The sequence below is a fragment of the Anabrus simplex genome, chromosome 2 (genome assembly GCF_040414725.1).
Source record: "Anabrus simplex isolate iqAnaSimp1 chromosome 2, ASM4041472v1, whole genome shotgun sequence".
In the NCBI taxonomy this organism is placed as follows: domain Eukaryota; kingdom Metazoa; phylum Arthropoda; class Insecta; order Orthoptera; family Tettigoniidae; genus Anabrus; species Anabrus simplex.
In genome coordinates, this window is record NC_090266.1 from 1,153,536,159 (window position 1) to 1,153,556,880 (window position 20,722).

Consider the following 20,722-nt stretch of genomic DNA (forward strand, 5'->3'; position numbering starts at 1 on the left):
TCATGGAGAAGAGTATTACTCCTCCATGTTATGACAGATACAGTGCAGACGCTGTTCAACAGCCTGTTACTTACTCATGTAGATCGGTTCGCGTTCCTACCGCCAACAGTTTGCAATGCTTCCAAAGTCGTCACCGCATGTAGTTTTTTAAACACCATCGTGTAGACGCAATGGGAAATTTCCGTCTTATTAGCCAGGATATATTCGAAGGCCCAGTTGCAGGCAGCCAAACTGCTACATTGTAACAGTTCATGTTGAATGGGCCTAAGAGACAGTATTGGGGTAAAAAGCAAGTGTATGTGTGATGTGTGAGCACAACTAGAGTTGCTATGGATCATTGCTGTTTTGTGTATGAATGCTATTCTATTAAAGATGCTTAGAACATTAATGTGGATGTTCAAGGTTTTAAAGTAAACAGCAGTAAAATGTTACCAGAGGAAATACCTATTTTGGATTGCTGAACTTGGTCATGGCCAAGTGTTGGTGGCCTTTATTTTGAACTACCATTTCATATGCAGACAAATGAGGATAGGAGATGAACAGAGTGGCCAAAGAGAAAATTAGGATTTTTTTAGGAAGACAGATACAGGTTTGCAAGTACAATAATGAAAGCCTATTCTTAAGGTGATCTTGTTGCAAAGGGCAATGAGAAGGGCAATGAATAGCTTCATTTGTATGTTTTCAGTTGCTTTGGCTGCATGATATCCATTGATGTCTTTTGCTACAAATGTTTATAAATATCCAAGATCGATTGCCCAAAATGGCATTCTGTTGTGCGTATATGGAAGTTGAAAGTCTGTCATGTTAGAAGTGGGTGCAGCATGTATAAATAGTGTGAGCCCAACAAGAGTACACTGAAGACAAGTTTGATCATGTGTGTGGTCATTTTTATGGTGTCAATAGAGAAAGAAAAATAATATTGTGTGCAATATGTTGGTCAGATATCTTCTATTCCTTCATTTCCTGTTTCCAGTTCTTCTTGGGTTGGGTTGTAAATCAAAGACCTCCACAGTTTTCTAACTTTCTGAGGCCTCAACTTTCAATTATGTTATAGGTTATTAGTATGATGGGTTCAGTCAGATATATAGAACAATAAACACAGTGAAACTAACAAGACTATTCAATTTATTTAATTTTTTTTTTGGTATATGAGGAAATGCTTTGTGTGTGTTCAGAAGAAAATTAAAGTATCTGATTAGAGAGATGACATGGTGGTGGTGGTGGTGGTGCAGAATTTCAGCCCTGCATTTTGAACTATCATCTCAATCATGGGACATCACTAAGGAACAGTGTTGTATATATTATGTAATCAGACTCCATTGCAATGTGACAAAATGCAGAAGTAAGGACTTGAGTATACTGTATGTGTTGGACACAGAACTTGGAACCTAGGCGGTCTCTGAGAAGAACATGTTTGGTAGTCGTGTCCTGACTGCATCACATTAATATATATCTAACTGGTTGCTTATATTATGGGACCCGTTTTATTAAACCGGTATGTGATGATCCAGGTATTTATGCTTGAAATGTGACATGTGAGGAACATGATCTTGCCTATCAAGCAAATAAAGGTACAATCCAGCCTGCACTGAAGCATATCGCTAATGAACTTGTAGTAATGAAGTAGAGAAAGAAAATTCTTATTCTTAACTAGTGTCAGTGTTACATTCAAGGAAGCTTAATTATTCAGCCAGTCAGTAGCTTTCATATGACTTTATTCATTAACCCTTCATAAAGGGCTGTCAATTAATGATTGAGTTTGTTCTATCCTTAATGGTAGATGTGCAGGTTGGCCATATACTGTAATTTAAGACACTGAATATTTATGTACGACAATTTACTTAACATCCTCTTGATGAATATTAAATTGAAAATTGGGACATCTATGAGGATATCCACATTAATAGAGGGAGGAGTTATCATTGTTTCACCCTCCTATTTATTAAAGTCAAGTTAACTGTCACAATTGTGCTGATAATATTTACTCATTTGGAATCATGCACTTGTTTAAACAGTTTTTATTAAAGTTCAATAAGTAACATTTATTGTTTACTTTAAGAGCATATATTTTAACTTGAAATTAAATGAAGTTTCCTTGTGTTGTTAGGAAATTAAATAGTCCTGGTAATTGTATACCTACTAAGAAGTGATGGACAGAATGACATTTAAAATATTTTGAAGCACATTTTCTAATTTAAATTTTGTTTATTGGAAAGGTAGTAAGTAAAGGTGAAAGTTATTCAAGACATTGTCTTGACAAGACAGTTATGGAAGAAAGATAGATTGGAGGTTAAGGATGAGACATTAAAAATGTCCACTTAAAAGATTAAGGATACTTGCAATGAATCATTCTTTATAATATTAAAAACTGAAGTACAGTTACATTAGTTAAAGCAAAAATCGAAATAGTACTTGTGTTAGAGTTCTAAAATGTCGATGTTTTAAAATTAACTGATAAGTATAATTGTCAGAGTTAAAGGTGTGTAGTATCAGATGACTGTAATGAATGTGTTGTTGAAGGCCATTGTTATTGCATGAAGTTGAATCAATATAACTTTTTAGAATGATCAGATATTATTATTATTTTTACTGAGAGGTTGCATTGTGCTTATCTGTTTTCCAAGTAGAGATGTGTCTGACATTGGCTGTCATATTTTTTTAGCAAAACAGTTATGTACTGAAGTGGTTGAATTATAGATTAAATCGTGTCTGCAGTATTCTCCTTAGTTATGTCCTATTATAATTTTCACACACTTGTGAATAAGCTTCTTTAGCGTATTTTATTTATGCTTATTAAAAGCGAATTGGGTTTTTATTTTCATATCTGTAACATAATGAAAGTCCATCCCAGCAGTGCCATAGGGTGCATGGGAGACAGAGCTTTGAGCCATTAGGTCAGTAGCAGCAATTGGGAATTAGAAGTGGGCGGGGGCACAAAAATATGTAGACAACAGAAAGTACCCACGTCCACTGGATATAGCCAGAGGGGTGTTAGACATCAAATATTTTTTTTAATGCTATAAAAAGTTTTTGACGCTTTCTGAGCGAATTTTGATAGAGACGTAAAGGTTGAAACTCTACTAACTTAAGTGCAGTAATAAAAGTACTATATAATTCAGGAGATAGTGGGTTCGAATCCCACTGTCGGCAGCCCTGAAGATGGTTTTCCGTGGTTTCCCATTTTCACACCAGGCAAATGCTGAGGCTGTACCTTAATTAAGGCCATGGCCGCTTCCTTTGTATTCCTAGGCCTTTCCTGTCTCATCGTCGCCATAAGACCTATCTGTGTCGGTGCGATGTAAAGGAAATAGCAAAGAAAAATGACTATACAATAAAACTTTCACCAAAGGAACAATAATTATGCATGTATTACAATTAAATGTAAGTATGGCGTCAATATAGAATTCAAAAGTAATTTAGTGCTTGACTACAAAGTAACAGATACTAGACAGAACTGAACAGACACATAATTGACTGAGTAAGACTGCTGGACTGACAAATGCGGGTAAGCTTGTTAAAAATATACCTTTGCTACCCTTCGTCGCACAACATGCGACACATTGCTCTGCGGGTCTTTACTACTTGCTGTGGTGCTGTACAATTCGGTTAGCCGCGACGAACGACATTTTATGCTCGTTTCCGCTAAATATTTTTCTTAATAATAAACTAAATTAAAGGCAAGAATTAGCTGAAAAGACAACATGGTTTGCACATTAAAAGAAATTTTCAGTTTCAGGCATCTAAAATGGAATAAACATTTTATTTTTGCTCCATGAAGTGGAGGTGCGACTGCCCCGCCCTAAGCGCTGTTACTGCATTAGGTCACACTGCTGTATTCACAACATTTAACGCTTCTCTCCACAACTAACATATATCATGTAAGAAAATATGGTGATATGTATTACCTAGTTCTTGTCTAATATTGTCTTGCCATTGTAAAGTGAAATTTATCCCCACACACTCCATATACAACCAAGTTCACATTTCCATCTCATCAGTGCAGTCCATTCCTGTGATCATTTTCTAACACATACTTTTCTCCACCTTTTAGTAACACTACTATCTTTTCAATTTCGACTCGGTTAATTTTTAACTGTTATGTTTCTTCACTCGACCAAAACTAATTTTGAGTAATAAATTTATAAACTACCCGAAAAAGGAAAAAACATACGCTAAGAGTATTATAACTGAAAAAGAAACAACTTAAATTAAAATAGAATGAATGATACGTTACTGTTACCATGTGTTTTTCTTTTTTCTGGTAGTTTATAAATATAATACTCAAAATTAGTTTTGGTAGAGTGAAGAACCTACAGTTAAAAGGAAAAAACAGAAAATACTATTAAATTTTTTTTATGCAAAAGCTTGTGTTGTGTTTGTATCAATATTGCCTAATTCATGGAAATACAGCTGTATAAGTGGGGCTGGCCTCTTCTTCATTTCCCATCCTTAAATTTTATCACAGTCTAGAATTTTTAGTTTGTAATGGTTTCATTGGGTGCTTAGAAATAGGTTCCAGAAAATTGGTAAAAATGAATATTTATACAGATTCTCAAGAAAGGTGATAGGAAAGCATGCGTGTAATAACTACAGGGGAATCACTTTAATGTCCCAGGTGGCTAAGATAATGTTAACAAGAAGGACAAGGGAGAACATTGAAAATCAACTTCAAGAAGAGCAGTTTTGATTTCAGAAGATGGAGATCGACAGAGCCCATTTTCTTCCTGAGACAGGACGTGGGGAGTATGGGAAGGATATGGTGATGACACTTGACTTAGAAAAGGCTTACGACAGTGTCCATACGGTAAAATTTTGAGGAAATCTAACACAGAAAGGAATTGGACAAGGGACAATAAATATGGTTGGGTCAGTGTGTAATGAATTCTACAGTTGTGTGAAAACACAATTGGGCAAAACAGCAAGATTGAACGTGGGATGAGACAAGGAAGTGTTCTGTTATCTTTTCTGTTTATACTATTTTAAGGGGCGACATCATTACAGCAGCAAAAGCAACATACAGAGGAAAGTAAATAAACATGATGTTATTTGCTGATGATATTATAATTTGGGAAGATATGACAGAGGTTCAAGAACAGCTGTATATAGTGAAAAGATTGAAGAAAGTGGATTGAAGATCAGTGTGGAAAAGAGCGAGACACTGGTGATGGCATATGAAAGAATGAAATGTCATGTTAAACTAGGAAGGAAAGATCTGGAATTGGTGGAAACTTTCAGGTACTTAAGAAGTGAACTAATGCAAGGATTCAAACTCATTGTTGTTTCTATTGCAGTGTATGAAACCTGTTGTGGGATAAAGAAGTCATGTAGGCCTATAAAATGTGACATACTGTACACGTAACGTATAGAGCAGATACCTGGTTGATGACAAAAAAGAGATGACAGCCAAGTACAGGTGGCAGAAATTAATTTCTTAAGAAGAATGGTGGAAAAAACAAGAAGAAACAAAGTCAGGAATGAGAAAATACAGAACAAAATTGAAGCAGAAAAGTGATAAAATAGAGAAAAGTAGGCTTAGTTGGTTTGGATATGTTAAAAGGATAAGTGATGAAAGAATGCCAAAAGAGACTATGAAAAGACAAATGAACGGAAAGAGAGGATGGCTAAGACTGTGATTGATGGACTTGGTTCAAAACAGCTTAAGACAGCAAAACCTGTATTGAAGCACAGTGTTTGATGGGGAGTGATTCCCTGTGCAAGAATTCTGTAATATTCCTGCACTGCAACATGGTGGCTGTTACCGTATGATTTTGTCCTCATTTCTGAGTGGACTCTTTCTTCTGTTGGTGACCTGCCAATGACTTTTCCTGCCAAAATTGACCTTCAGATGACCCTGAATTTTGAATGTCCTACCCCCTGCCCCCCCCCCCCCCCCCCCCCTCGTTGCTCACTACTAACTACACACTCTCTGTCTGCATATGGAATGTTAAGGAATTCCTACAACATAAACTTTGAACTTTATTTCTGTTAACCCATTGAATTGTAATATTAATTAGCTGTATCCATAACGCAGAATACTCATTTAAAATTGAAAACGCTATGCAGAATATACCATATCATTAGTAACATATTATAATGGACTGAAATCTGTTATTTAGGTATTCCATAACACTTTGTGCTTTTCTTAGCTTATCATTCATGTCTGCAGTTTCATTATCTCAAAAATGCAGAAATCTTGAAATAAGAAGTGCACAAACGGAGTTTCACCAATACTCCTCTTTAACAGTTCATTTTCACTGAGGGCTTTTTTTTTTTTACTTCAACCAGTAATGCATAGTACAAAGTAAGCCTTCATTTCATCATTAGTTCTCAAACCATTTATTGTCGTAAAGTTTTTGTTTATACTCAAATGGCTGCACACAGCCATTTTGACAAGGAACTCCATTAGTGGACGACACTCCTCCTAAACCTCAAAGATTTAGGTAAAATAAACAACAGTGTTGATATTGCCTATTTCCAAAGAATTCAAGGAAGACTATAGAACTGCATAATGTTGCCATATATTTGTGTCATGCCAAACTGTCAACACCAACTCGTGATAAAGTTCAGCATGCCTCTGAGACATGGTCCAGCTCTTCATTCTCTGCGGCTGACCACGTCTCTAAGACGATGTTAGATGGTGTTAGCATATAGAGTGAATATTACACCAGCAATATTATTTTTCCATATGTACCTATTACCTTCTTTCGTCCTTTAGTTCAGTACCTCTTTGTGAGTTAATAAATAATTCCCACTTCCGTGATGTGTATATATCTTACTACCCATTTCATATGTACATCCTGAATATGACGACATGTTTTAGTATAGCAAAATACTATGTATGTTGAAAGTATAAATCTTTTTTATTTCCTTTTCTTATCCTTTTCATTCTCATTTCATTCTAGATACAGTCCTCGAGACCCTGATATGAACTCAGAAACTTACCATTACAAACGTGGAGCAAACCAGCAGTTCTGCCAAGTTTCTCACATATTTGATCCCAGTCATTACATGGATGAAGACCTTTCATATAATCCAGACCGGGACATTTTGCCAATTGTTATTCACTGTGTTGCAGAGGAGGGACCAGAAGGTAAGAACAGTAATTAGAATATATTTTGAAGAAAATGTTCCTTAGTGTAATTATAATACAGAATTTCTTGTTTGTATATTTTGATATACCTGGTCTTTATTTCCTCGAGTTGAAGGTTGATAACTAATGAGTCTCACTTGAGTTTAGAATATAAAATGAACCAAGCAAGTTGGCCGTGCGGTTAGGGGCATGCAGCTGTGATCTTGCATTCGGGAGATAGTGGGTTCGAACCCCACTGTCGGCTGCCCCGAAGATGGTTTTCCATGGTTTCCCATTTCACATCAGGCAAATGCTGGGGCTGTACCATAATTAAGGCCATGGCCACTTCCTTCCCACTCCTACCCCTTTCCTATCCCGTCGTTGTCATAAGACTTATCAGAGTCAGTACTTGTGAAAATTTAAATTTTATAATTCCACCTTTACAATACTGTAATTGTCTTTATTACAAAGACTACATTAAATTACACTCGTGAAACATGTTTTGTCCTCTTATAGGACATCTTCAGTCACGAATACAAATACATAACATTAAAAATAAGGCGAGGACACATTAAAATAAGTGAATGCAAAGTCTTTGTATCCTGTGACGCGGCGTGATAGCGTCTTTATAACGTGTAGAGTCAGTACGACATTTAATAAAGTATCGATTAGGTGGTTATTTATACTTACTTCTTGTAATACTTACTTCTTCTCTAATAAAGTATCGATTAGGTGGTTATTTATACTTACTTCTTTTTTTTTTTTTTTTTCCCACGTAAGTTTTTTTACATTGAGCACAAGTCAGCTTATAAATACCCGATTCCTGGAATTCGTCATCTTTAAGTTTATTAGCTTTATTATGACTAAAGAATCTATGTTTCGTGTTGTTGTTTGTAGAGAAGGCAACCTTGGTATTGTGTTTCTTGAATAAGTTGGTGATTTCGTAAATCTGCGGGTTATTAAAGGTGAATTTTACATATCCTTTTTCTTTTTCTGAATGCTGTTTAAGTTTAATTTGTTGTTGGTATTTGCATTTAGTGATGATTTTATTGATGAATTTCAAACTGAAACCATTATGTAGAGCCTGTTGACGAATGAAAGAAAGTTCCTTTTTGTCTGTCTGTTACTGTTAGCGGAATTTCAAAGGCTCTGTTGACGAAACTATAATAAGCTGATTTCTTTTGCGAGATGGGATGTAAAGAATCACTTTTGATTGTAGTCGATTAGGTGGTTATTTATACTTACTTCTTGATTAAACATCGATACGGTCATGAAATGGACAACTTGTAATAAAGCCAATTGTAAAAAAAAAAGAATTATGATTATGATGATGATTCTGATGCTGCTTAAGAGTATGGTAGTGGGTAGGGACCATTTTTGAGGCAGCTGTGATGACCCTGTTCATGTGAGTCCCAGTGCTCACTGACCCGGTGTGTAGCATCTGATACGGGTCCTAGCTCAGGGTTAAGAGCTTGGTATGATATAGTTGGTGGAGGAGGAGGCGGCAGCCTGTTTCTCAGAAATAATGGATTAAATGGTATCTGAACCAAGTTAGGGGCAAGTATCAAACCAACTCTTGAGTGTCTGGGCAGTTCACAGGCAGCATCTAATCTCCATGTTAGGAGCAGCTGTTGATTCTGGCTCCAGATCTTACTAATCTCGTTCTATCCATGGTGGAACCTTTGGATCTTGCCCACAAACTGTAATCTTCATTCAAACTACCATGATGGGTAAATGCAATTCAGTTGATATTACCCCACATGGTTCATTCCGGGGTGAGTCAAATACTTGTCTAAGCAGGTCATTGGATTCTGGGTCCATGCACCATTCCATCGGGATCAGTCGGAGAATCTCCTCATCCCTAAAGTTGTGAATGAAGAAGAAATATTTTTTTGGGCACCTTTAACACGTTCAATGCTGAGGGACCGAATCCGGCCCCTACTGCGCTTCCCGCCAGTGCACGTGACCCGGATACGGCCCGCGTTGCCATGACAAGTAGTCAGCGTGAGCTCAGCTCTTCATGAAGACAGATCCTATGTTGTACACACGTTGAGTAGTAGTGGCGTGATATATTTTCGCTTGTTGTTCGTCGCTCACATCTTTTGGTGATTTTTTACGATTGTGGTAGTAGTGGGCCTATATGTTATAACTTTGAATTATATTTAAATTGTTTTTATCATGAGTGTGTGATGGCTCGTTGTGTTGATGTGTCCGATAGTGATGATCAGTTTACGAGTGAAGGAAGTGCTGATTCTGAAATGGAAAGTGAGGACGAACCTGAACTCAACCCAACCTGGTCAAGTCGAACATGCGGCTTGAAGATTATACCATTTAGGAAAGAAAACTAACTGCTAGTGCCGATACCGGGAGAAAACAAGCCAATTGACTGGTTTCTATTGTTGCTTGATAAGTTTTTTGGTATTTGTTTATCGAGAACAAACAATTATGCATTAGAGTTGTTTTGTGGACCAGCCACAAAGGAGAAATCGCGAATTACTAGATGGAAGGATGTCAATATCAATGAACTATAAACTTTTTTGGATTTGTTGATTCATACAGGAACATTGCAAATGAGCAGACTCCAAGATTATTGGAAAACTCACAGGCTTTTCAACGTTCCTGCATTTTGACGGTATGTGAGCTGGGATAGTTTTCTACTTATATTAAGATTCCTACACTTTTCCCCGGTTAGACCTATCGGTGATGCCAAACCCCAGTTATTCGACAGGCTGGAAAAGGTGAGACAGATTATTGACTTTTTCAACAATAAAATGTCTAGCATTTATTATCCTTCACAGAAACTGTCCGTTGATGAAACTATGGTACTGTGGCGGGGTCGCTTGATTTTCAAGCAGTATATAAAGGGGAAACAGCATAAGTATGGCTAAAACTTTATGTTGAGAAAAAGGAAAGTAAGTTTCTCAGGAAAATTCTAGGACCCAAGGAAGTGTTAAGAGGGTTTTATCTTTCATCTGAGGTCTGTTAGGGATATGGGAGAATACAGATGATTACCACCACAGACAAAGAGGAGGTTGAGACCTTGTACAGACACCTAAAGAGAAAGAACCTGGATAGATGGACATATCGAATACTTGCTCTTCAGGAAAAATGCCAAATTCATCCCCGTTGGCTTCAAGAAGTGCACGAAAATCTAAGGAAAGGATGCATCAGAGAAATTCAAGACAGAGCCATCTTCAGGAAGAAAGTTACAGATTTGAGGGAATATCCTGAGACACATCCCGCTAAATCACGCAAGATTTCTGTGGAAGAGCGACTGAAGAGAAGTCTCCAGAAGAAAAATCACAGGTAGCTTGTGTAGGTGCAGCCCATGGCTGACAATATCAATATAATAATAAATACCGGTACAAAAAATAGACATCATTTTATATCATAAAATTATACGTTTTCAACTATAGAATCCTGCAAAATTTGAAAAATATTTTTCTTCTGAGACCTTGTCTTACATTCATTTTTTGTGTAACCAAGACCTGTTTGTCTACTGTAAGGATACATAGCTTCCATTGATACAGTGTTTTATGTTTTATTAAGTCATGCAACATTTTGCATCCCTTATCAGTAAGCTGTGATCTTTTAGAAATGTGTGACACTGGGCGAGTTGGCCACGCGGTTAGGGGCGCGCGGCTGTGAGCTTGCATCTGAGAGATAGCGGGTTTGAATCCCACTGTCGGCAGCCCTGAAGATGGTTTTCCGTGGTTTCCCATTTTCACACCAGGCAAATGCTGGCGCTGTACCTTAATTAAGGCCACGCCGCTTCCTTTCAACTCCTAGGCCTTTCCTATCCCATCGTCGCCATAAGACCTATATGTGTCGGTGCGACCTTAGATAGATAGAGAATGGGTGAACCCTGCCTTCGCAGGGCTCCACACGTAGGTCTGTGAAGACCCTTTGTGTCCCTTAAACGGGTTTGCCTAGTCCAGTCCCAGTGGTCCTATAAAGGATACCAGTGTCTGGATGTTGGCATTCCTGATGTCTTCCAGGTTCACGAAATGTGAGCCAAGGTATCGATGTCTAGTGCTTGCAAGAGCCTTGCACTGACATAACACATGCGCGGAGGTCTCCTCCTCCCTACCGCATCTTCTACACATCGGATCCTGACTGATTTTCATGATGTGTAGGTGTCTCTGTAAGGTATTGTGGCCTGTCAACAGTCCAACTACCATTCGCGGTGCGACCTAAAGCCACTAGCAAAAAAAAAAAAAAAAGTGAGACATATTTTCTGTTGATATTCTATAAAATACCGGATCTCTAAAAATTTACAAGTCTCTCCTTTTCATACGGTCCTTTGTCAGCATAAACAAAGTTGTCATTTTTACTGCAAGCTGCTAAGCGAACTGATTTTTTTTTTAAATTTTGCAATTACTGAACAATAGTTCTCTTTTCAGTGGTTTTAATGGTCTTATGTTTTTGCATTTGAGTTTCATTGGTAAATTTGCTGTATTAATTAGTCGGCATGCTAGTTTATTTTATTTTTCTTAACTTCAAGATGGCAAGTACTGTTCCGTTAATTACATTCCAGACACATGATAAATTTCTTGAACATATCCCTCCACAGCAGTCTTTCACTTACTGTACATCACTCCAAACTATTTTGTTTTTATAGTTTTCCTTATGACCATCTCACTCACCACTCTCGCCTACAGCTTTTAACACCTAGTTTAAACATCCTTAAATTTTCTTACTTTCTCTTGTTTTACTGCTGGCCCCGCAGTATAGCGGTAGCATGCCTGCCTCTTACCTGGAGGTTCTGGGTTTGATTCCTGGGCAGGACAGGTATTATTACATGAACCTGACGGTTCGTTCGAGGTCCATTCAGCCTGCGTGAGTACAATTAAGGAGCTATCTGACATTGAGATGGCGCCCTGGTCTAGAAAGCAAAGACATTATGGATTCATCCTGCTCTCCACACGACACCTCATAATCTGCAGGCCTTTGGGCTGAGCAGTGGTCGCATGGTAGGCCGTGGTCCTTTGGGGCTTCTGAGCTATGGGGTTTGGTTTGATTTTTTACTTTACATGAAATTCACTCATTCTTTTTACACCCAATTCACAGTAATTCTAAATTATATTCTTCAAATTCATTTGTTTACTTGATTAGTATTCTTCTTTCCTGGAAGTCCCTGATCTGTCAGATATGAGTGTTACTCCAATACTTCTATTCCTCAAAGGTAGTCTTAAAACATTTTAACATACCTTGGTGAATATTTGTAAATCAGGCTTCTTCCATTATATTTCATCAATCAGTAGTAGTACAGGCTCACATTCAAATTTATTGATGCTTCCACTTGATATTTAAAATGTTCTTGAGATATATCATGCATCTAGCTATAAGTTGTATTGTTATGAATGGAATGGGCTTGTAGTAAAATTCATGCAGTGTGTCAGTATACCCTTTTTGCAGGAATGAATGACCTTCAGTAATCGTGTTCGTGAAATTTAAGCAGCTTCAACAAAAGTTTGGTATAATGTTGTGAGTAGACTGAGGCGTAACATGTCCCATTTGCCAAGACATCTAAATTGCAGCAGGGGAATCTCTGCTAAATTTGCAACATTAAGACAAAATTGGATGTATAGTTCATTTTGAGAATGATTATCAAAATAATATTTGCAGTATATACTGGAACAACTGTTACTTATCCTGTATTTATTTAGGCTTCAAAACAATATTATAATTTACTTTTTAAGTTAATTTGTTAAGAAGGAAGCCGTACTTTCCATAGTAGACTCGGTTAAATGTGACTTAAAACCTTTTCAGTCTGTCAAACACACAAGTTCACTATAAATATTACACTATAACATACCAGTAAAAGAAACACTATTAAACAAGGAATAGTCTGTATTTTTATTCCTTGTTTGATAGTGAGATTTTTTTACAGTTATGTAGTCACAGTGTAATACAGTAGAAGTTCGCTATAGCGAGTACAGCATATAACGAGAACTCTGTTATAGCGACGACTTTTTTCTGTCCCTTCAAAATTCGTATATTAAACTGTGTATCGTCCTTCGGTTACAGCGATAACACTGGCGCATCCGTTATTACGAGCGATTAAGCGCGTGCGATTTTTTCCATTACCAATATTTATGCACCCTAGCGATGATATTGCATGCGATCGATTACCTTCGGCATCGTTTCCTCGCTGTGTGCACTAGCCTCTTGTCGACATTCGAAGGCGATGTCGGAGTCGATTAGTAATATCCGTCGACAGTTGTTCTGTAAAGAAAATTCGAAATGAAAGAGAACATATTTTAGTAATACAGTAGAGTCTTGTCCATCCGACCTTCGCTTATCCGACATTCCGTGTTATCCGACACTGTTAGACTTAATTTCAACTTTTGGTGGAGACTAAATTCAGACACACCCGCTGTGGAGGGTGCGACCATGGGACAAGCACTGGCCTGAACGCTGGCGGTAGGACTGGGTTTTTCTCAAGGACAGGTGCAGTGAGTCTTCAGTCAATGTAGTATTGGTTGGGTGCGGATGTTATAGTTTCCATATCCTCTGTGAGTATGGCGAGTAAATGGAAGAAAGTGACTGTTTCTAAGGAACACAAATTGAGTGCATTAAAGAGACTGGACAAAGGGGAAATTCCACAAAGTGTGGCTTCAGATTATGGTGTTGGACGTGTTACAGTGGGGGACTGGAAAAAACAGAGCAGAGAAAAACAAAGAAAAATATCAGTATGAAAAAGTAAGTGAAGCGCTATTTCTTTGGTATCTCAACACCGGGAAAAGGGCCAATATCTGGCACCATTCTGCAGGAAAAGGCTGTGTATTTCCAGAAGGAGTTTAATGAAGGGGACCCTAATTTTCCTGCCAGTGCTGGGTGGCGTGATCGGTGGCAAAAACGGTATGGTATTAGGTAGCTTAATATCTGTGGAAAAAAGTTTCTTTTCGTAAGACATCTGGAAAGTTTTCGTTTAATACTGCATTTACTGTACAATTGAATTGGTAATTTAATAAATAGAGCACCGTAAAAGATGTCATTATTTTAGCCTTCCTGTTTGTTTCAGTTCATTTTCAAAGTTATTCTGTATTATCCAACATTTTTGGTGATCCGACGTGCTCCAGGTCCCGTTTACGTCGGATAATCGAGACTCTACTGTAAATGCGGAAATAACATGTCCGATAACGGTTGTTAACTCGTTAAAAATTAAGGCCGACTAAACGACCGCTTAATTTTGAGGCTAAATACTGCAATTAAGTAAGAAATGGATACACCTCGAGATATGTCAGAGTGCTTAATTGATTTCAGAGGTTTGTTTATATTTTGTCGCGTCTGGTTAAATTACGGAAAGGCTATTATGAAAATTTATAGGGAGAAAGGTATAATTTCTCTCCTGGCGCTTGAAGTGTGTTTTCATCATACATATAGTACGGTTAAGTTAGGATATGTGACGCTGTTGTGAATAAGAAAACTGAAACGTTTGCAACAAAATGCGATCGATCATCTTCAGCACGGTATAGTTTTCTCACTTTCTGCATTTGCGAGCTCTCTCGTTGACATTCAAATGCGATGTTGGAGTTGATTAGTAATACCCATCGACTGCTGTTCTCTAAAAAAAAAATCGTAATGAAAGAGGATAACACGTTTTCGTAATAAATGCATAAATGACGTGGCCGATAGCAGTTGTTAACTCGTTAAAAATACAAACTGAAGTAAACGATATCTTAATATTAATGTTATATACGGAAATTAAGTAAGAATGTGATACACCTCAAGATATGGCAGAGTACATCACTGATTTCAGAGGATATTTAATATTTTCTCGCGTCTAGTTACGGCTATTTACATATAAATTTTTCGCGAGGAGGTTATTTTTCTACATGCGTTTCAAATATGTTTTCATGCTAGGCTTACATATACGGTTAGTTTAGGTGACGATGTTTGAAGAAGAAAGCTGAGGTGTTTGCCACAGAAATCTCTGGAATGATACCGTATTTCTCCGAATCCAAGACTTTTCTTTTCTCAGAATCTCATGTGAAAACTCAAGGGTTGTTTCATTCGCGGCCTAACAGTAAGTTAATGGATATCACTGGCAACTACCGCGGTAACCACGCCGCTTCTTTTTACACGCGCACAGAACTCGTTAACAATAAACGGCCGTCTCTTTACAACGCATCACTAGCCGCGACAACCGGTTGTAGAGAGCCTGTGTGTTTCTCAAATCTGCAGAATGGCATCAAAGCATGCAACCCTTCGAATTCTTAGAAAAGCCATGGCTACTCAGTGGCAGAGTCATAACGCGTCTATTGTACTAGATGCTTAGTAAAATTAAGGTTTATAGACAGCAGGAATATTTTCGTGATGGATAGTTGTATTGTAGAGATACGTGGAAAAGGTATTGCCGGCAAATTTTCAACGGGTTCTAGTCGATATTATGATGCCAATTTTAAGTTAATGTTTATTAAACACTCAGAAATATAGAATAATTTTGCAGCCGCAAGAAAATACGGCATAGGCCTAACTAAAGCCAATATTTGGCGTTAGCGTGAAGACAAAGAGCTAAAGTGCGTACTGTACAAAAAATGCATTCAGTGGTCCGCAACAAGGATGCTTTAAAGAAGTCGAAGATGAAATTGTGAGGTATGTGCATGAAAAACGCAAGGGCGGAATGGCCATACCGTGGCGCAGTAAACCCGTTCGTTGACTTTCAACGTTTGCGATTAGGCCTATACATCGCTAGCCACTGAATTTGGCCGAACCCGACATGCTAGAAGTGCGTGTAGCGGTAGGCGGTTATATCTGACGCTGCGTAAAAGTTACAGTTTTATAGATAGCGAGAATAATTTCCTGATGAATCGTTGTATTGTAGAGGCGCATGGAATAGGTATTGCTGGAAAATTTTCAACGAGTTCTCCTCGGTATTGTAATGCCAATGTTAAGTTAATGGTCCTTAAACCCGCGGAAATAAAGAATAATTGTTCAGCCGCAAAAAAAAATACGGTGTGACGAAAGTCAATGTTCGGCATCTAAAAATAGTCTAAAAATGCGGAGGCCTTAATGGTCCTTAAACCCGCAGAAATAAAGAATAATTGTGCAGCCGCAAAAAAAAAAATACGGCGTGATGAAAGTCAATGTTCGGCATCTAAAAATAGTCTAAAAATGCGTAGGCCTACTGTACAACAAGGCATTCATATGATTTTACAAACTTCTTTTAGAGCCTGATTTAAATTTTTTGAAGGAAAAAGTGGGGTTCATCTTGGATTCGGAGAAATACGGTACTATATTTGAGGCGTCCAGAAGCAAAACGCTGTGAGTGCACCAGAACATTTTTTTCAGGAAACACGAAAAACGTCTTACTTCCTTTGGTTCGCAGATATGCAAAATTCCTCTTCATTGTAGATTTATATTCACTTACGGACTATTTTCAAGACAATCTTTAAAATATTGGGGTTATATTTTTTTAGTTATTACCTGAAATGGTTTGGATTTACCAAGTTTTGCTCCTGTTTTCATGGATCTGGGTAGGTTTGTTCTGTAGAGATATTATCATAACGTAATTGGAAAGATGCCTTAATGCTGGTTCAAATGACAAGAGAAATTATTTATTGACTACAAGTAAGTGTGATTACATAGTATATGACATCAAATGAAGGTCTGCAAGAAGTAAAAAGGCTGCAACCTTGCAAGTCCTGTCCTGTTCCATCGAAATTAAACAGGCAACTCATTGTCTTCTTGATGAATTTCAAAGTCTGAGTCCTCCTCTGTATTGTTCACAGCTGTTTAAGAATCTATCAGATTCTTATAGAAAACAAGATCTTCGTTTTCTTCCCAAGTCTCCCCAAAATGCTTTCTAAGCAGAAAATCAATGTCCCTAACTTTCACTTCGTTTAAGGCTCTTCCAATCTGGATAACATTCTGCTTCATAGACGAGTAGGCTTTGCCACGTCTGCATATCCCTCTCCCTTCACCAGCGTCCACTTCACCTCTTACTAGTGCATTTCCGTGTTTACTCCCGGTGATCACAACCCTTTTTACAGGAGCAAATTTGAAGTGCCTCTGACCCCAGGGCTTGACGACATCAGCAACTGCATCTTTCCAACACCAATTGACAACATCTGCTCCCAGCTGGAAAACTATTCTGTGATCCTTGAATACTTCATGGTACTCACTCGGTAATATGACAGTAACTTTCGACCTGAAAACTTTTTCTATTCGACCAAAAATTCTATTGGGTAGTAGAAAAGAATGTCCAACCATTGGATAGAGGATCTTCACCCGTTTCACACTGACAGGAGCCTCTTGTGTTAGCCAAAAGCACAGCATACCCAGCATTGTCTGGTTCTTGTTTTTCCCTCCACAGCTGTCCGACAGTAGGTGGATGGTGTGGATGCCATTCAAATATGTTGATGTTAACCTGTGATGCACACAGGACACAATTTCATTAGATCCCTTTGCAAAATCGGTTTCTTGACACAAGCTCAGAACTAACATCCGTGGAGAAAAAAGCTTGTAAAATAGCATTATTCAAACGCAGGACACAGTGGGTATTAAGCTAGTTTTGCATCTGCAAACCACCTTAAGTAATGGCGCTTGGTAAGGATACACCAAGTTCTGTTTCTTTATGATGAAAATGGATTCACTCAGTTTTGCTTTGCAAACAGATATGGATACACACACTTTTGCATCTGTAGGCTGTTTTTGGGGTGCGATTTAAAGCAGACGGAATCAGTTGTGCTTGAGTTTTAAGGGTCTAATCAACAGACGACAGCATAGAGAACAAAATGGTGGCAATTCATTTTCGAGCAAAAGTGGATTTACTGCATTTTGCATCTGGACGCCTCATTTTTTTCAGAATGAAATTAAACATACATTTTCACGCAGTATTGCATTATGAAAAATAACAAACAAGTAAGCCATAGTGTGGATATCATCTGCGGAAACGCAAGTTTTGTACAAACTGATTGCCGTTTCATACCGATTTTAAAGTGCATGAAGGGTTTTCCGACTTTTATACAAAAATCGGATGTAACGACAATCCGTTATAGCAAGTAAATTTTTCGCTGTTATGAATTCTCGCTATAACGGACTTCTACTGTATTTATATTGAACTTGTGTGTTCGACAGACTGAAAAGCTTTTAAGTTACATTTTAAATTCATTCATTTAATTGTAATTATAATATTTCAGCTAAATGGCAGTAATCCAGAAAATTCCACAGCGTGGTATGGCTAATTCTGCAGTAGTTGGTGGATTCATTACGAATAACACTGCAAATAATACTACTTGAAAGTGGTAGTAAGTTTTGTAGAAGTACTGGTGTTAAAGTAGCCTATCTTCCACAGTACTGAAGTTCCTTGATGCTATTACCAGAGAGATCCACTGCATTATTCACAACCTTTACCATCAGAGTAGAAGGTGTTTAGAGGAAGTAATAAGCCGACCACACTGGGATAAAGCCTCAGTAAAGTTACATTTTGGTTACTGCGGATTTAGTCGAGCCTCCCCTGCTGTTGGACTTCGCACAGCATGGTGTTCATATTGTGCCCTTATTTTCATGCAAAGATTTCACGGAAACAAGATTAAAATTGATGAGTATAATATGCCGGAAATAAGCGAGATATCTTCACAAGTCAAGTTACTGTGCAGAGAATATTTGAGCAAGGTATCTGCGAAAGTGATGCTCCTTGATGGGCAGTGGTGTATCAGAACCGGACACAGACAGCTGTTCTAAAAACCTAGCAAGACTTCTCACATGTGCAGTCTTGGTACGTGCTGTTATGTTCATTCGTCAAGTAGGTCTAATTTCTCGTGTGTGTCGACAATGGCTTACAAAGTGTTTGACTGGTTTGCTGAGGCAAAAGCGAACATGAAGACTTTGAACATGTGTGTATATGAGTACGAGATGTTAATAAAATGCAAGCGATAGTTTCTTTTAACTGAATGCTCTGTGTTCCTTATACTTGATATCATGCAACCTTAACCCAGTATGCCCTAACGGCACAGTATCATAATTCCTTTAATCTTCCTCTTCTTCCACAGCCTATAGGCAGAAGTTTGTCCACAGACGTATTGTTTATTGTAACTTCTGTCATGCATAGACTTACAATGTAGACAAATGCAAGATTTCAATAGAATTCAAATGGTTGCTTTACTTTCCACAGACCTTACCCAGCAAGATGTTGCCGATCAGCTCTATGCCACTCAAGACAGTGTGTCTAAACTGTGGAACAAGAGCAGAGAGACAGGTAATGTGAATAATAATAATAATAATGCTATAATTTTTATGTCCCAGTAACTTCCTTTACGGTTTTCGGAGACTCTGAGACGTCAGTATTATAGTTTGCAGGATTTATTTTATGTGCCGGAAAATCTATGGACATAAAGCAGACTTATTTCAACACTTTCAAATACCACCAAACTGACCTGGGATTGGACCCACCTACACAAGGCAAGCACTTCTACTGTCTTAAATCACTGAGCCCAGTGTTAATGTGAAATGATCCATCTTGCAATAATCATCTTCTTGTACCACAATTGCAGATTTGATGTTGACTCACAGGCAACAGACATCCACTGCCATGTCTTATAGATCGGATTTAACCAAGTTAGTGACTGCGTGGTTTGGGTCACCTAGCTGTCAGCTTGCATTCGGGAGATAGTGGGTTCGAACTCCACTGTCGGCAGCCCTGAACATGGTTTTCCGTGGTTTCACATTTTTACACCAGGCGAATGTGTGCGAGGTGTTGATAAAATGCAAGCGATAGTTTAAGTGAACTATCTGTGTTCTTTATACTTGATATCGTGCAACCTTAACCCAGTATGCCCTAATGGCACCTTTAATCTTCCTCTTCTTCCAGAGCCTATAGGCAGAAATTTGTCCACAGACGTATAGTTTATTGTAAGTTCTGTCATGCATAGACATACCATGTAAACAAATACAAGATTTCAATAGAATTCAGATGGTTGCTTTACTTTCCACAGACCTTACCCAGCAAGATGTTGCCGATCAGCTCTATGCTACTCAAGACAGTGTGTCTAAACTGTGGGACAAGAGCAGAGAGACAGGTAATGTGAACAATAATAATAATAATAATAATAATAATAATAATAATAGACCTGTCTGTGTCTGTGCGACGTAAAGCAAATTGTAATGATCTGATTTCTTCTGAACTGCAGAAGTTTATATCTTAGATCAAACTGTACGCCAAAGACTGCAAATGGTTGGTCTCCTTTGCAGAAGGCCTATTAAAAGCTGTGTATTTCACCAAGAAAACTATGCTCATCGAAGGAACTTAGCCCTGGCTCACCAACCAAGAATGGAGGAATGTGATAAGAGATTAGACCAGGTTCTCGTTTGTGGCTGGAATAATGTTCAGACAAGTAATTTCCTCTCATTCCAATCCATAACCCTCTGCCTGTTCCCTGATACATTGAAGAAATTCTTGATGGTGTTGGTAGGTACTGTAGACTTGATGTTGGGGACTACTTCCTTCTAGTAGATGACAGTGGAAGACCCCGTCGTACTGTCATGGCTGTACCTTAATTAAGGCCACAGTCGCTTTCTTCCCAATCCGAGCACTTTCCTATCCCATTGTCGCCATAAGACCTGTCTGTGTTGGTGCGACGTAAAGCAAATTGTAATGATTTGATTTCTTCTGAACTGTAGGAGTTTATATCTTAGATCAAGCTGTGC

At 38.1% G+C, this 20,722-nt stretch overlaps 1 protein-coding gene across 1 annotated transcript in view; it reads left to right on the plus strand.

The window, feature by feature from the left end:
- Window positions 1-20,722, plus strand: part of LOC136863366 (probable E3 ubiquitin-protein ligase MGRN1) — a 159,101-nt gene that overhangs the window by 41,573 nt on the left and 96,806 nt on the right. Inside the window, exons 4-6 of the mRNA XM_068226100.1 lie at window positions 6,903-7,090; window positions 19,191-19,274; window positions 20,011-20,094. Coding sequence (XP_068082201.1) covers window positions 6,903-7,090; window positions 19,191-19,274; window positions 20,011-20,094 — 356 coding nt within the window. The remainder of the gene's footprint in view (window positions 1-6,902; window positions 7,091-19,190; window positions 19,275-20,010; window positions 20,095-20,722) is intronic.